Raw genomic sequence first — 18,939 nt, forward strand, 5'->3', positions numbered from 1 at the left:
CCGCCTCGCCCCCAGTAACACAGCTACATACAGCCGCCTCGCCCCCAGTAACACAGCTACATACAGCCGCCTCGCCCCCAGTAACATTGCTACATACAGCCGCCTCACCCCAGTAACATTGCTACATACAGCCGCCTCATCCCCAGTAACACAGCTACATACAGCCGCCTCCCCCCCAGTAACACAGCTACATACAGCCGCCTCGCCCCCGAGTAACTAAGCTACATAAAGCCGCCTCATCCCCAATAACACAGCTACATACATCCACCTCACCCCCAGTAACACCGCTAAATACAGCCGCCTCATCCCCAGTAACACCGCTAAATGCAGCCGCCTCATCCCCAGTAACACCGCTACATACAGCCGCCTCATCCCCAGTAACACAGCTACATACAGCCGCCTCACCCCAGTAACATTGCTACATACAGCCGCCTCACCCCAGTAACAAAGCTACATATAGCCGCCTCATCCCCAGTAACAAAGCTACATATAGCCGCCTCATCCCCAGTAACACAGCTACATACAGCCGCCTCCCCCCCAGTAACACAGCTACATACAGCCGCCTCGCCCCGAGTAACTAAGCTACATACAGCCACCTCACCCCCAGTAACACCGCTAAATACAGCCGCCTCATCCCCAGTAACACCGCTACATACAGCCGCCTCATCCCCTGTAACACCGCCACATACAGCCGCCTCATCCCCTGTAACACCGCTACATACAGCCGCCTCATCCCCTGTAACACCGCTACATACAGCCGCCTCATCCCCAGTAACACCGCTACATACAGCCGCCTCGCCCCCAGTAACACAGCTACATACAGCCGCCTCATCCCCAGTAACACCGCTACATACAGCCGCCTGGCCCCCAGTAACACCGCTACATACAGCCGCCTGGCCCCCAGTAACACCGCTACATACAGCCGCCTGGCCCCCAGTAACACCGCTACATACAGCCGCCTCATCTCCAGTAACACAGCTACATACAGCGGTGACAGCACAAAACATATATATATGTACATATGTATATATATATATATATAGAGTAAATACATACATTCCATATACACAGTATATACAAAAACCACATCATTCACATATATATAAATGTACACACATATCTATACACAGTATATACATCTATACACAGTAGATGCATAAATACACAGTAGATGCATAAATACACTGTATATACACTGTATATACATATATACACACACAGAAAAACACATATGTATATACTTACCTGTTAGGGTTGACCGGGTGCCTGTTTGTTCGGGCGGGTGGGGGGTCTTGACGGTGCTCATTCGCCAGGAAGTCGGTCGGTTGCTTATTCGGGCGGGGAGGGGGGGGGGGTTGCCGGGTGCATGTTTCGTGCGGGGGACGGGGGGGGGGGTTGAGCGGGGAGCGGGGGGTGGTGAGCGATTGGAGCGGGGAGCGGGGGTGGTGAGCGATCGGAGCGGGGAGCGGGGGGTGGTGAGCGAGCGGAGCGGGGAGCGGGGGTGGTGAGCGAGCGGAGCGGGGGTGGTGAGCGAGCGGAGCAGGGAGCGGGGGGTGGTGAGCGAGCGGAGCGGGGAGCGGGGGGTGGTGAGCGAGCGGAGCGGGGAGCGGGGGGTGGTGAGCGAGCGGAGCAGGGAGCGAGAGGAGCGGGGGTGGTGAGCGAGCGGAGCGGGGAGCGGGGGGTGGTGAGCGAGCTGAGCGGGGAGCGGGGGGTGGTGAGCGAGCGGAGCGGGGAGCGGGGGGTGGTGAGCGAGCGGAGCGGGGAGCGGGGGGTGGTGAGCGAGCGGAGGGGGAACGGGGGTGGTGAGCGAGCGGAGCGGGGAGCGGGGGGTGGTGAGCGAGCGGAGCGGGGAGTGGTGAGCGCGGGGGGTGGTGAGCGAGAGGAGAGCGAGCCGGGCGGGGAGCCGGAGGCGATGTTAACCTGGGATTGAGCGGGGTTGCTTGTCACCAGTGGCGGGGGGCGGCTCCCCACGCAGCAGGATGAGTGGGCGGGCAGTTTATGTAGGGGCTTGATCGCCGGGGAGGAGCTCACCTATGCCCGGAGGCGGAGGGCGGCGTTCCGCTCATGAGGGGGGGCACGGGAGGTGCGAGCTGGTGGGGACCCCTAGGGGGGGCAAGATGGTGGGGGCCCCGGGGCTCGAGCCCCGGGAGCCCCGCCTATAATCCGGCCCTGACTGGACCAATGTGCAAATATGAATTTTAATAATACACAGAAGAGGACAGGCACTGCCAGATTATGGCAGTGCCTGTCCTCTTCTGTGTATTATTTCTCCACCCTCCTGGCTCTCTGTCCACCTCCATTTCCCTCAACACTCGCTCCCATGCGGTTGATTTAGCTGGGTATTGTATCAGTAGGGCAGGTATTTCACACCTTTACACATATTTGTTTACCACAGGTTTTCATCTGCATCTGTTTACTATACTGTGCCAGTTTTGACACTCCAATATATTGTATTGGTGGGCAGTTTTGAATCAGGGGGGTTTGGGTCATTCTTGAACCCGTGAGAGCTGGGTACATATCACTGATGTACCCTTTTAGTGTTTTTATTGTATTTTTTTGTCTTGTCTTGCTTTGATTAATAAAATTCATATTTGCACATTGGTCCAGTATATGCATCTATCTTTTCTGGTGTTTGTTATACAGTATGATACAATAGACAGCATTATTGGCAGACATTAGTTTTTATGGCTTTCACTATGCGCTCCAAATGATACATCTACCCTATATACTCGTGTATAAGCCGAGTTTTTCAGCACAAAAAAATGTGCTGAAAAACGTCCCCTCGGCTTATACACGAGTCAATACGAGTAAAAAATAATAAAAAAATGAACTTAAAAAATTATAAACTTATATACTCACCCTCCGGTGGCCCCGATGAGCAGCGCTGCTCCCCCGATGTCATTGCGGCTCCGCCATTGTTCTTTCCCAGGCGGCGCCTAGTATGACGTCAACAGCGCCGCATCATACTATGCGCCTGCCGCCCAGGAAAGAACAATGGCGGCGCCCAGCATGATGTTAAAGAAGACAGAAGACGGCTTCTGAAGCAAGAAGAGGAGGCGGGAAGCCAGCAGAGGAGCCGTGATGACATCGGGGGAGCAGCGCTGCTCATCGGGGCCACCGAAGGATGAGTATATAAGTTTTTGTTTTTTTTTTTATTCTGGGCTGACTGTATACTACTGGGGGCACGCTGTATACTACTGGGTGCAGGCTGGGGTGGCTGTATACTACTGGGGGCAGGCTGTATACTACTGGGCGCAGGCTGGGGTGGCTGTATACTACTGGGGGCATGCTGTATACTACTGGGGTCACGCTGGGCTGGCTGTATACTACTGAGGCAGGCTGTATACTACTGGGGGCAGGCTGGGGTGGCTGTATACTACTGGGGGCACGCTGTATACTACTTGGGGCACACTGTATACTACTGGGGGCAGGCTGGGGTGGCTGTATACTACTGGGGGCAGGCTGGGGTGGCTGTATACTACTGGGGGCAGGCTGTATACTACTGGGGGCAGGCTGTATACTGCAGGGGGCAGGCTGTATACTACTGGGGGCAGGCTGGGGTGGCTGTATACTACTGGGGGCACGCTGTATACTACTTGGGGCACACTGTATACTACTGGGGGCAGGCTGGGGTGGCTGTATACTACTGGGGGTTGGCTGGGGTGGCTGTATACTACTGGGGGCAGGCTGTTTACTACTGGGGGCAGGTTGTATACTGCAGGGGGCAGGCTGTCTATATAATGTGGGGTTCTGTGACCAATGCATTTCCCACCCTCTGCTTATACTTGAGTCAATAGGTTTTCACAGGTTTTGGTGGTCTCGGCTTATACTCGAGTATGTACAGTACTTTATTCTTTAGTTCGGTCTGATCACGCCAATACCAAATTTACATAGGTTTTATGGTGTTTTAATACATTTTCAAAAATTAAAAGAATGTACATAAACAAAAAACTTTACGCCATCTTTTGACGCGAATAACTTTTTCATACTTAAGTGTATGAAGCCATGAAAGATGTCATTTTTTGCGAGATAAGCTAATCTTTTTGTTGCTACCATTTTAAGGACTCGAGATCTTTTGATCACTTTTTTACATTACATTTTTTATGTGATGTAAAATGGTGTAAAAGTAGCATTTCAGACCCCCCGTGATGGGGTTCACAGTCGGAAATAACCGTTTTTATATTGATAGGGCATTTTGCGATGTGGTAATACCTAACATGTTAGTGATTTTTACTGTTCATTACATTTTATGTCAGTTCTAACAAAAGGGTGGGGATTTGAATTTTTAGGGGTTTTTTATTTATAATTTTTTTGATTTTTTTTTTTCATTTATACACAGTATTCACTGGCTCACTGTAACGAAACTGCAGATGTCATACAACTACAGGTCTGACAGCGACCCAAGGCTGTCATGGCACCCTTTGAAATACTGACGCCGGTATCCGATGGTTTCCAGCTCTGGCTACTTGCACTATGCAGCACACCCCACCTCTATATGAAGAGGGTTTACCCAGTGAATCTTATTCATACAGCCTCAGCACCTCTGTACCGTACATGAAGGGGTTAGTTATTTGTTTTTAAAAAAAAGTAAAACAGATAATGTAGTGATATGTAGTGAAATTTCTTAGATTTATTCTATATCATCATAGCCCTATGGAAACTCTCGGGAAGCTCTTTGAATGAACAGCAGGTGGATTTAGAGATGAGAGGTTTACGTTCACTGTAATACTATTGCCTACAAGAGAGTCAAGGTTGTAGGTTCAAATCTCGTCTGACCAAACACTTAATTGTGCCAGGATAAACCCTCAAAGATGTAAAAACATCATGGGGCACATTCACTTACGTTGCCGCTGGAGTTCGCAGAAAGTGCATTGTCCGACAATAATGCACTTTGCTGCGATTCACTAAGATTGTGCGCCCGATATCCTGCATGTGACGCTGCCCCGCTCAGGTCCAACAGAGTTCACCATCTTTTTATTGGGGCCTCTAAGTGCTTGGGCTTGCAACACAATTTGAAAGTTAAATCCCGCGCTCGGTTCGAATCAGTCGGACCGTCCGACGGCACATCCCCTAAACTGTGTCACATGGAAGCCGGCACAGCTGCACCACAAAAGGATTGCGTGCGCCAAAATCCCAGCATAGACACTTCTTAAATACCTGTGCAAACTTTGTAATCCCCGAAAAAGGTGCACATTCCGACGAAAGTGAGCAGTGCAACCCTTAGTAAATGAGCCCCCATATATGGACAGGTGGTTAGATTTCCCTGGTGAGATTCCCTTGCAGGAACTAACAACTACTACTGGAGTAAGAAACATAAGCCGCTGTGCAAGAAGAAGAAGGCACATAAACAAAATCCCTGTTTATAACAAGACATAAGTTGGGGACTGCCTATATTTTAGGTTGAAAATTGGAAGAGATGTCAAGAGCTTAGAACATTAAGTCTTACCTCTGCATTTTAGTCCTTTCTTATATATTCCAAGTATCTGCAAAATAAAAATGTTAAAAAATATATACATTTTGAGAGTCATTGAGTCACCTCTAAAATTGAAAATTAATATTTTCCATATTGGTGTCACTAATTGACAATTCATAATAATTACATACTATGGGGGGATTTATTAAGACTGGCGTTTAAAACACCAGTCTTAAAGAGGTTGTCCACTTTCGGCAAATAATTGATAGTGTTTTATCCAGTTTGCCAATACTGTATACTTTCTATATCAATTCCTCACCGTTTTCTAGATCTCTGCTTGCTGTCCTTCAATAGAAAGCTTCTATGTTTACACCAGTGAATAGAAATTTGTCCATGTAATGTGATGGATATGCAGGTGCACAAGCCATTATTATCAGTGAGAGTAATAGGAGTTTTGTGATAATAATGGCTCATGCACCTGCAGCTCCATCACATCACCATGGACAGATTTCTATAGAAGCTTTCTATAGAAGCAAAGCAAGCAGAGATCTAGAAAACTGTGAGGAATTGATACAGACAGTATATTGGAAAATTGTATAACTTTTCATTACACAAACAATATCAAGTGGAAAACTCCTTTAATTTTCCCCCCATTGCCGCACTGCACACATGATTTACTAACTTTTCTAGTGAAATTATTCAAGGAGTTAACTTTGTAATGACTTTGGAGACATGGGGCACATTTACTAAGGACTTTGTGCCTGTTTTCTAATGGACTTTGCACATTCTTTTAGGTGTAAACATTGCACAGGTATTTAAGAAGTGTCCGCGCCACTATTGAGTCGTACAACACAAATTAGGGGGACTTCCGGCGCTCAGTCGGACCGAGCGCCAGGTTTATCATGCAAAGTCTGTTGTACGCCATATGTTAAAGTTGCACCACAAAAAACTGAGCATTATACACAGACAGGGCACTTTTAGTGCCGTTTCCCAAATTCTTAGTAAATGCGCCCCAGGTCTTCAATCACCATAAAAAGGCCCTTCTTTCACTTTTTTAAAACTATTATCCACTATTTAAAGTAAATACATCTGTATCACATGATATGTTATTTATTGTTTATGCCTATCTGTGCATTCCATATTTGCGCAACTAGCGCTGCAGACAGCCATGACGCAACGTCACCGGCAGCCTGCAGCACTAGCGGGAGGAACAAGCAGTGAATACTGATTATGGGGGTGTGAATAGTCGATGAGCGTCTGGAGCCAGCTGGCACTCGAGTGATGTCACCCGGAGGGCTTCTATTTTACATAATTTTCAAAGATTCCAAAAAGTTAAACCCTTAGTAAAATTTATTTTTGCCAAATTCTCAAGCTAATAACTTTTTCATACTTTAGTATGAAAGCCATCACATTTTGCAGGACAAGATGATGCTTTCATTGCTACCATTTTGGGGAATGCAAGACTTATTTTTCACTTTTTATTAAATTTTTTATGTGCAAAATAGCATGAAGTGCTCACTAGATAGGAAAGATAAAGAAATATCTCAATAGAAGGGGGAATTCCAAGTACACTGATACCAAATATGGGGGGCTTTTAGTAAATGTATAATATTTTATTAAAAAAGGCAATTGGAGGATTTGTTGTTTTATATTTTATATCTTTGAACATTTTAAACTTTTGCTTCGGCACCCTCACATTGTGGCTCCGGGAGTTCCAGATGTAGAGGAAATAGCCATCACAATGTTTTAGACACTGCGGTCAGTACTGACTGAAGCATTGAAGGGGTTAAATGGCCGTAATTAGTGTTAACACCAAATACCCACTGTGGCTGCCTGCTCTCAGTATATGCTGGGCTCCAGCTCCAATTGAACAAGCTCTGTTTCTATATTACGTTTTGGTGCGCAGAAACAGTCCTCACCACAACGTACTATACTTTTCTAGTACGTCTAGGGCTTACAGTATTCTACAAATATTTTTAATTTCTGCAAAGACCGATACTTATTTAATCCACAAGAACATATACATAGTGATCAAAGAAATTGCAAAACAATACTGATCCTTGTGGTACTCTACTTCTGACTTTATCCTGCTTTGAATATCTAACATATCCCACAGCAAAGTCTGTATCTGTATCCATATATAATCCCCTAGTCCAGTGATGGCGAACCTTTTAGAGACCGAGTGCCCAAACTTCAACATAGACCCGCTTATTTATCGCAAAGTGCCAACACAGAAATGTAATTTGTGATTTATACTCCCTTCTCTGTCACAGCTTTCATTGATACCAGCCCCTGAGGACACCAATAAAACAGAAATAGTCCCAGGTACAGCTGTCACTTTAAAATACTCCTGTGCACAGCAAGTCCTGGTCTGTCTGGGACTGCAGGAAGATACCTGGAGTCATCTCTGGTGATGGCCTGAGTGCCCACAGAAAGGGCTCTGAGTGCCACCTCTGGCACCAGTGCCATAGGTTAGCCATCACTGCCCTAGTCTGTGAATTAGTTAGTTGTGCTTGGATCACTATTACTAGTTGTAATGTAAAAGTTATTCATTCGAGATGATCCCTTTATACATTTGAAACCAGAAGTTTATATACACTAAATAAAAAGACATATATACATCTTTTTCTCACTAACTGACATGAAATCAGAATAAACCTTTCCTGTTTTAGGTCAAATAGGATTACCAAAATTATTTATATTTACCAAATGCCAGAATAATGAGAGAGAAAGAGAATTTTATGACTTTCTGTCGAAAGTTTCTATACATTTCAATGGTGTTTGGTACCATTGCCCTTAAAGTGTACGACTTGGATCAAAGGTTTTGGATATCCTTCCACAAGCGTCTCACAATAATTGGATTTGTTTTATTTTTGTCAATTTTTTTTTTACCGTTTTTCAGCCCTATTTTAACTCTAGGGTCTGATGGGTCCCACCTGCAATACTGCACTATATGGCAGTTTTGCTATGAATCTGCATAAATAAATGACAGGTACTTGAGTCTTATATAGACCCGAGGCTGTCATGGTTACAGATCGTTGCTCCCTGATGATGCCACGGTGGCATTTAAAAGGTTATGGGTACATTCACATGTCAGAACGTTGGAGAAATAGGGATAAGCGGTGCTCAACCCTTCCCTCTCCTAAGATATATAGACACGTCCTATATTTTTCCATGGACAGTCACCATGTGGTGAGACAACGTGTGCTCATCACACAGTGACCAGGCACCATAGATGTCAATTGGGGCCGATGTGCGGCCGCAAATCGGTCCCCATTATGTTCGTGAGCATGAGGCCAGCACCGATTGCCGTTGTTAGCCACAGGTGTTTGCTGCACCCATGCGCTATGGAGAGAGCTCAGACCTTCTCCATACTCCCCTTGCCGGCCATGTTAGTAAGCCAACTTGCTCACACCTACCCTTTTCAGCCTTGCCTATTAATTTGATTAAGATCAGGGCTTTCTGATGACCAGTCCAATACACTGACTTTAAGTCAAATATTTGCACACTTTTCTGTATTGGCTTGGGTCAAACATTTGGATATCCTTTTACAAGTTTCTCGCAATAGTTTGAACACATTTGGGCCCATTCCTCCTGACAGAACTAGTGTAACTGAGCCATGTCTGTAGGCCTTGCTCCCACCTTCCTTTTCTGCTTTGCCCATAAATTTTCAATTGGATTGAGATCAGGTCTTTTAGATGGCCACTCAAAAGTATTGACTTTGTTATACTTAAAGGGGTATTCCATCTTCAGCAAATTAATGTTATTGTTTGTATTATGGAAAATAATACAATTTTCTAATATATTTTCTGTATCAATAGTCTGTCATATAGATCTCTACTTGTCATTCTATAAAATAATTCTAGGTTTACTTCCAATGGACAGAAATCTGACCACTTTAAGCCACTTTGTAACCATTTTGGCAGTATGCTTTGGGTCATTGTCCATTTGAAAGACCCATTTGCACCAAGCTTTTCCCTTACGTCCGATGTCTTGAGATGTTGCTTCAATATTGCCACATAATTTTCTTTCCTGATAATGCCATCTATTTTGTGAAGTACACCAGTCGCTCCTGCAGCAAAACAACCCTACAACATGATACTGCCATTAACCCCTTACCGACATGTGACGTAATAGTACGTCACATGTCGGGTCCCGGTACATGGAGAGGGCTCGCGGGCCGAGCCCTCTCCATGGCCGGTAAGTCTTTGCTGCATATTGCAGCAAAGGCTTACCGGTAACACCCGCGATCGGTGCCGGCGCCGATCGCGGGTGTTTTACCGCTGATCGCCGCCGGCAAAGGCGCCGCCATCTTTCCGTGGATCGTCGCTCCCCGTAACGTCATCGGGGAGCGACGATCCATCGCCATGGTAGCTTCGGGTCTCACGAAGACCCGAAGCTACTTCGGGTTAACCCATTCATTACCATGTGCTGTCAGCACATGGTAATGTATGAGTAGTAAAATCTCCATATACTGCCATACTGTAGTATGGCAGTATATGATAGGATCGATCAGACAACCTAGGGTTAAAGTACCCTAGGGAGTCTGAAAAATAGTAAAAATAAAAATTAAAAATAAGTTAAAATAAAAAAATTATAATAAAAAAAACCTAAAAATTCAAATCACCCCCCTTTCCCTAGAACTGATATAAATATAAAAAAACTGTAAAAATCATAAACACATTAGGTATTGCCGCGTCTGAAAATGGCCGATCTTTCAAAATATGATAACGGTTTTTCACTGCGTTTAACCCCGTAACGGAAAATCGCGCCCAAAGTCGAAAATGGCACTTTTTTGCCATTTAAAAATTTTTTTAAAATTCTATAAAAAGTGATCAAAAGGTCGTACAGTCCTAAAAATTATAACATTGTAAACGTCATCAAAATCCGCAAAAAACGACACCACCCACAGCTCTGTACACCAAAGTATGAAAAAGTTATTAGCCCCAGAAGATGGCAAAATCCCCCAAAAAAATTTTGTACAGGAGGTTTTAATTTTTTTAAATGTATGAAAACATTATAAAACCTATACAAATTTGGTATCCCCGTAATCGTACCGACCCAAAGAATAAAGTAGACATGTCATTTGGGGTGCACAGTGAAATTCGTAAAATCCAAGCCCACAAGAATACGGCACAAATGCGTTTTTTTTACCAATTTCACTGCATTTGGAATTTTTTTCTCGCTTCCCGGTACACAGCATGAAATATTAAATACCACCATTTTGAAGTGTAATTTGTTACGCAGAAAATAAGCCATCACACAACTCTGTACATGGAAAAATAAAAAAAAGTTACAGATTTTTGAATGTGGGGAGTGAAAAATGAAAACGCAAAATTGAAAAAGGGCCGCGGCGGGAAGGGGTTAATGTGTTTCACAGTTGGAATGATCTTCTCAGGTTTGCAAGCTTTTCCCTTTTGCCTCCAAATTTAATGATGTTCATTACAGTCAAAAAGTTCAATTTTAGTTTTGTCAGACCATAGGAACTGTCAATACAACAATAATTATTATTATTATTTAGGTCTTTGTTCTTGTGTGCATTTGCAAACAGTAATCTGTCTATTTTACAATAGTTTCTTCCTGGCATAGTGACCTTTCAAGTCCATGCCAATACAGTACTGGTTACATTGTGGATATTGAAGCACTCTGACAAACTTACGCCAGCATCTCTTATAATGTCTATTGCTTTTGATCTTGGGTTGATATGCACATTTCGGACCAAAGCACATTAATCTCAGAGAATCAGAATCCTTTTCCTTCCTGACAGGTATAATAGCTGGATTTTCCAATGTTGTTTGCACTTGAGTACTATTGTTTGTACAGACGAACTACAGTAGGAACTTTCAGATTTCTAGAAATTGCAGCCAAGTATAAACCAGACTTGTGCAAGGGCTTGGGCTTATTTCTTTAGACTTTCCCATGATGTAACACACAGGTGTGCCTTCAAATACATCCACAGCAACATACTTTGCAGCAAGTAATCAAATTGGCTAAAATATTCTCTATCATTCTGGCATGATGTAAATAATTTTGGTTACCCTAATTGACCTAAAACTGGAAAAATTTACTCTGATTTCATGTTAGATAGTGAGAAAAACATGTATGTATATTTATATAGTCTATCTAAACTTCTGGTTTCAACTGTAAATGATGAGTATGAGTTCTTTATACTTTGTTGTTGCTGACATATTTTGAGGCACAGACACACACCAGATTTCCGCAGTGCTGACATGACACAGGCCGAAGGAATGTCCTCTCACAGAAATTGTGGATAAATCCCATTTTACAATCCAACACCGAGCTGGCTTTCAGAAAATATGAAGTCATCTCCTGTTTACTGATTTTCCCATCCCTGCATAGGACATTAAAGATAAAGCATTAACGTACAATGGAAGCCAGGGTCTGCAAAGAATTTTTACAAGTATCTAAATAAATACAAAAGAATACGATACATATGTGGGTAAAAATAGAATCTCTGCCCTATACTTAAGAGTGAAACCAAACCTCTTATTTCAGAGTTACACATTTGCTAAGGGCACAGGATAAGTCTGTAATGTCAATATCTGAGCCGAGTTGAAATGAAGAAAGGCACACAACAAAATCTGGATGTTATTTTGTTTATTCCATCCAAAATATACTAAAAACAGCAGAATAAGATGAAAACATCAATTCTCACTGGGTAGGACAAAGCATAAATTTCCAGTTACACTGGTACAAATGAGAGAAGCAATAGATAAAACAAAACTATTTTTAAAAGAAAAAAAATTATAACCGTCTTAAAGAGGTATTCCCATCTGGGCCTACACATTTAGTTTAATTCATTTCTATATTTATAAATGTCTTCAATTGCAGGTCATTAAATTAACATACCCATGTGAAGAAAATTTCCTATTAACGTAGCCATGTTGTCTATGGACAGAAATAAAATAGCTGTACTTGGATATGACCACAGTCACAAACTGACAGCACTGGCCGCGGTCACCCGGACCACCGTGATTCTGAGTTTATTGCCAAACTCATCATTGCAGGGTACATCGTTACTCCTGGCCATTTCATATGCAAAAACAGTTTGCTCAAGCACTCTGGTAGTGATGATTGTATCAAAGGACAGCTGTCCTCTGTTTCTAAGGGACCAGGTCACTACATTTATCTTCAAACAGGTACATTTTTAACCCCTTAGCGCTCCGCGCCGTAGCTGTACTGCGCTGAGTCCCGCGATTAGCGCTCAGCGCAGTACAGCTACGGCGCAGAGACGATGCCGGTTCAGCGCTGTATAGCAGCCGAACCGGCATCGCTAGCCGCGGGATTTCAGCGGTAATCTACCGCTGACATCCCCGGCTAACACCCGCGGTCGGAGTGGGCTCCGATCGCGGGTGTTTAACCCGTTAAATGCCGCGGTCAACGCGACTGCGGCATTTAACATGCCTTCTGGGGGTCTTTACCCCACGATCGCCCCCCCCGCACCGTTTTCGGGGGGGCCGATCGCTGTTTTGGCTCCTCTGGGGTCCGATCGGGACCCCAGAGAAGCCTTGGAGGGTTTACCTTTAAGATGGCGTCTATGACGTCATCTTAAAGGCAAAGTGTCAGCCTATGCATCTGCATAGGCTGGCACTGATAATACCCTGCAATACATTAGTATTGCAGAGTATTATCAAGAACAAGCAATCAGATGATTGCTTGTTCATATCCCATGGTGGATCAAGTAAAAAAATGTAAAAAAAAAGGTTTTTCAATAAAAAATTACTTTATAAATCACTAAAAATGCCCATAAGCCAGAAAACATATAAAGAGACATATAACGCTCAAAAAAGTCTAAATCATAACACAAACCCCACATATATAGTATCACCGCGTCCGTAACAATCCATAGAATAAAACTAAATAACTATTGAACCCATATGATGAACGCCGTAAAAAAAAAACGTCAAAAACCCACCAAAAATTATGATTTTTACCTATTATATCCCACTAAAAATGCAATAAAAAGTGATCAACAAAACATATGTACTCCAGAATGATATTGTTGCAAAGAACAACATGTCCCGCAAAAAAACAAGCCATCAACCAGCTCTGTAGCCAAAAACGTAACAATGTTATGCCACTTGGAAGACGGCGATGCAAAAATGATAGATTTTTCCCCACATTAGGGTTTTATTTGGCAAATTTAGTAAAACATAAGAAAAAATATTCATGTCTGGTATCCCCGTAATCGTATCGACCCATAGAATAAAGATAACAGGATTATTAGGATATACGGTGAACACGGAAAAAAAAAAAGTTAAAAATCCAGTACAGAATTGATGCTTTTCTACTCATGACCTCAAAAAAAGTTCCAAAATTTTCAAGAATAGGTGATACCAACCCCAAAATGGTAACACTGGAAAAAGCATCTCGTCCCGCAAAAAAAATGCTTTCACATGGCCCAAATAACAGAATAGCGAAAATTTTATAGCCTTCAAAAGGGGGCAACCAGAAAACTAAAATCCTGGCAGCTGCAGGGTGCTCCTTCCCTTCTGCGCCTCGCTGTGCCCCCATAACACAAGTAACGGCCACGTGTGGGGGGTCGCTGCACTCAGGAGAAATTGTAGAACAAATTTTATGGTGAGTTTTCTCTTTTTATCTTTTGGAAATGTGTACATTTTAGGGCTAAATGAACGTATAACCGACAAAATTTGATAAATTTGAAATTTCTAAATTTCACCGCCATTTTGATTCAATTACTATGAAGATCTCAAGGGGTTAACAATCTTTGTAAAAGCTGTTTCTGATAGTTTGAGGGGTGCAGATTTGAAAATGGGTTGGTTATATAGGGGGTTTTGTTGCTAAATATGTAAAATTTGATTTCAAACAGTATTTATCCCCAAAATAGTCAATTCCGAAAATACGGAAAATCGCTATTCGATTTGTAGGCCGCGTGACGTCAAAATAAATTATCCAAACATTTCAAAAATTATGAAAATGTAAAGTAGACAAATGGGAAATGTTATTCTGCAAGTTATTTAGGTGGTAAATCTATCTGCCTGAAAACGCGGTGATTTAGAATTTCGAAAATGGCAAATTTTTCTAAAAATTCATCATTTTTTTCTTTTTTTTGTAAATAAACGCAAAACTTATCAGCCAAAATTTACCACTAAAATGAAGTACAACATGTGGGGAAAAAACAATCTCAGAATCGCTTTGATAAGTAACAGCGTTCAAAAGTTATTACCACAGGAAGAGACACTGGTCAAATTTCAAAAAAAAGTTGCGAGCCTAACCTGCAAACAGTCTGCGTCCTTAAGGGGTTAAATAACATCCTATTGAAGAAATTATTGAATATGGCAGATGAATTAAATTACATGTATATGACCAGATGGGAATTTTTATAGTGCACCCAGATGGCTGAACTATAAAAAAAAAGACAGAATTTGTTCCTTTGTATGCTATACTCATTATCGGCACAAACTATACACCTTATTTAGTAGTATACTAGCTGAAGAGAAGGATTCAGAAAAATGTCTGATAATTTGAAGGTAATCTACCATAAAAATAAAGCATAATAAACCAGTTACACTTATATACACATATATCCAGGCACCGTGACTGAGGTAATATTGTGGTAATCTTATATTTGTTATCCATTACCTTGTTCCTTCTAAACACATGCCAATGAAGGGCTCCTGGGGGTGTTATCAGTGCCCATCAGTGCTACAGATTCACAGGCTGTTACAGTATTCAACAAGCACTTCCTCCCACTTTGTGCTGAAACTTTCTCTGCTGCAGTGAGATTATATTAGGCAGATGGAAGGGTGTAGTGCTGAGGTTTCAGAGAGGCAGGTTGAAACTGCAGCATGGAGAGGCTCTAGTAACAACCCCAGGAGCCTTTCAGGCTCATTAGCAAAATATTAACAATTGATTTTAGAAGGAAGGTCAAACAAATATAAGAAGATTACCACAAAATAAACATAGATCACTGGATCTATGAATAAGTGTCCCTGGTTTATCATACTTGATTTTGATGGTAGGTTTCCTTTAAACTGGAGTAATGTGAAATAAGTTTAAGGATGTTAACACTTACTGATTTTGGTCTATCTCATCGAAGGCACATAGGTAAGGAAAATTGCTCCGCACACTGCAGAACTCTTCTTGGGAGATGTGTCCATCACCATCTTCATCAAAGAGTCGAAACACGGACTATGGGAAGAAGATAAGAGACTTTGGGAATTTTATAAGAAACTTCTCAGCAATCTTGAACTTTATTATTATGCTTACCCCCTAGAAAAGGCTACCCTAAAGCAGTACCGAATACAAAATGTTATGGCTTCAAAAGGCTTGGTCTCACAGTAACGCTATTTTCTTACATTTATGTATACAATACATTTAAAGAGAAACCTAATTTATAAAGCTTCGTTATGTTTGACCTTGTTACCACTTTTATTTTTTTTATAAGCAGCAGTTCGCACTGTTGGACTTATTTCAGGGTTCACTGCAAGGGATATTTATTTTTATATTTTGAATGAATGGGTATTTTGAGACGCTATTATACCTAACATGTTTATGATTGTTTATTGTTTTGTTTGTTCTTGGAAATGGGGCCAATTATGATTATTTTACGTTTATATTTATATATAAAATTGTTTACTTTTCTTTCTTTTGTTCCTTTTTTTAAGCTCCAGATTTCTAGAGGGCTGATCAGATATAGAATACATTGCAAAACAATTGTATTGAAATATATTACTAATACTGCTTCACTATAACAGCCTACCTCCTGCCTCTTTCAAAGCCTCCTGACTGTGATATCAACAGATCAGTGCTCTATTATGGCTTCACAAAGGGGTAGGACGAAGATCAGTGCAAAATGTGTTAACGCAGGTGTTTACTTTATAAAACAGCTTTGTACATGTATTGGGTCAAGGTCAAGGAAAGAAAAGTTTTGATGCATTATGCTTTGTTGTAAACCTCTCTCAGTATAATCCAAGCGCAGTAGAGATGAAAGTTTTATCTAAACTAAAAGTTTAGGACTAAAAGTTTGTTTCATAAACCACTTAACACGGTCCAATTTTGCAGTAATGTAGATGAATTTTTCTGCAGCTGAATCAAGACAATGGGGCACACTTACTTACCCGTCCGAAGGAGTTCGCAAAGTATGGAGTGTCCGACGATAATGCACTCTGGCGCAATTCACTAAGATTGCGCACCTGCTATCCTGCATGTTTTGCTTGCCTGCTCAGGTCCGACGGAGTTCACCTTCTTCTTCCCGGTGTATGTAAAAGTCCATTGTCTTGCGAAACAATTTGAATCTTAAATCCCGCGCTCAGTCCGAATCAGTCGGATCGTCCAAGGGCCCGCCCACCAGATTTCTGTCTCATGGAGGCCAGTGCAGCTGCGCCACAATCCGATCGTGTGCGACACAATCCGATCACATGCAACACAATCCACAGTTAAATACCTGTCACAATGGCGCAAATCCCAACAACTTCCCGAAAATCCAACGAAAGTGCGATCCGCGGACCCTTAATAAGCCAAATGCCACAAACAGATACAACCAAACTTTGCACTACTACATAGACTGCTTCAGGAAGCAAACAGGCAACTTTCTGATGGAATATGCTACACCCAGTTAAGCGAAGACCCCTCAAGACAATGTACAAAAGAACTTACACAGATAATTAATTTTTTTAATCCAATATCGGACACTCTACTAGACCTAAAACCAGAAAATCTCAAAATAGGTACATTCCAAAAGTTACCTAAAATACACAAGGATGGCAATTAGTGATGAGCGGACTTGTTGAAATTTAAAAAAGCTGACCCCAACCATTGTCAACTGTTTAAATGCCACTGGCAAAGTCATCCACAGTTGCGTGTGTGCTGGCACTAAGCTGATGCCATAGGTAAGCAACGATCCTCTGCAAAATTGTAGCTCCCTGTGCCACCAGCATGTAAAGCCAGGGCGTGTAAACACTGGTTATTTAAATGCTGCTATGCCCAAGACACCACCAACTTTCCAACCTCCGTCCACTACCAGATGGCACAATTTTGGCCACTTTGGATTAAACTTAGAATCAATATCTCTTAATATAATTACGACTATATGGAAAAAAAACATTAATACCTAAGCTCTATTAATTTGTAGACAAGTTTATCATACACCAATTACCTCAACCATTTTCTCAATGTGTTGGCACAACAGGGTCTGATCTGGTTTTGCTTTTAAGGAAGCCCATTCTTCCAAAGGAGGTGATGGAGACTGAGGTGATTTGATATTGGCTTGCTGAAAGAAATAAAATGTAATTTACTATGCAAGTTTATCCTACTGAATGAGAATCAGAGTTATGGCCGTAGTTATAGCTTCCAGCCACAACATGACCGAGTAGCCACAAGCTTTGGTTATCAACATTGTGCAAATGTAATTTTCTTTCATTATATGATCTGAAATACTCTGGCTTGAGCCAGAACCTAAGCTCACACATTATGACTGCTGTACATTGACATTTCTTATCTACTTCTAAGCACATGTGAATGTGAGCAATATATAATGGACCAGTGGTCTGATGTCTGCGGTCGATGTGTCCTGGACTACATTAGAATGTATCACTATACTGGAAAACACGGGTAATGTCTATTTTAAAGGCATTCCTCAAAGCCATCCTAGACAGCTGGACAGCCTCAGGTGGTAGGAGGTATGTCCTGAATATCAACTCCAGACGTGTACACTGGAAGTTTATAGAGTCAAATATATTATATAGTTTGTTGGCTAGAGAAAGGGGGGGGGGGGGTTAAAGTGTGTTTACTGGTCACAAGGGCATATTATGGGCACTCAAAAAGCTTCATCTTTCAACATTTGTGACAAAATCCTTATGATATTATAAGTTTTGCCATGGTCTGCTGGGAAGGATCAATAAAAAAAAAGTAGCATAACAGGCTAGCCAAAAATCACAAGAAGGTCACAAAGCATTGTAAGAGAAAGACTACATACCATCGCCAGAATTTGGTAGGTGAGGAGCCATAGAAAATTTACATCGAACTCCCTTAAACCCTTACCCAAGAAAATTCCCCCAGCACTGGCAACTAACTTGGGGTTTGTTTTTTTGCATTTCAGTTTTATTTCTTGTCTTTCTGTCTTTGTTTCTTTCTACGTCTATGACCTTCATTATTGTATTATACCAAGCTGGAGCTATGTACACTGCATTTTTTCAGGAATCAAAGTTTTTTTGTAAAATAACAATTGTGAGGTGTCAATGTGGAGGCCCAAATGTAGTATTTTACTGTGTGGGAATACCAGAAGGTAGGGTTAAAAGTGGAGTTAGTGTGGCAGAAGGTAAGTGTACATGCTGCTCTCCACACATGTACTATGGTAGTTTTGATACCAACCTTTAAAGGAAATCTACCTTCAAAATCAAGCATGATAAATAAGGGGCACTTATTCATAGATCCAGGCACAGTGTCTGTTTTAATCTTCTTATATTTGTTATCCATGGTTTTTTTCTTTTAAAATCATCTTTTAAAATTATCCAGAAGGGATCAGGGGGTGTGCCTGATAAATT

The 18,939-nt window shown here is 42.1% G+C and overlaps 1 protein-coding gene across 6 annotated transcripts in view; it reads right to left on the reverse strand.

The window, feature by feature from the left end:
• The window catches only part of RASGRP2 (RAS guanyl releasing protein 2), a 135,629-nt gene that overhangs the window by 21,614 nt on the left and 95,076 nt on the right, over positions 1-18,939 (reverse strand). For all 6 annotated transcript variants that reach the window (XM_072117824.1, XM_072117823.1, XM_072117828.1 and 3 more), the window contains exons 11-14: positions 17,553-17,666; positions 15,471-15,586; positions 11,624-11,765; positions 5,447-5,483 (exon numbers count right to left, since the gene is read on the reverse strand). In XM_072117824.1, the coding sequence (XP_071973925.1) occupies positions 5,447-5,483; positions 11,624-11,765; positions 15,471-15,586; positions 17,553-17,666 (409 nt within the window). The remainder of the gene's footprint in view (positions 1-5,446; positions 5,484-11,623; positions 11,766-15,470; positions 15,587-17,552; positions 17,667-18,939) is intronic.

The sequence above is a fragment of the Engystomops pustulosus genome, chromosome 7 (assembly GCF_040894005.1).
Source record: "Engystomops pustulosus chromosome 7, aEngPut4.maternal, whole genome shotgun sequence".
In the NCBI taxonomy this organism is placed as follows: Eukaryota; Metazoa; Chordata; class Amphibia; order Anura; family Leptodactylidae; genus Engystomops; species Engystomops pustulosus.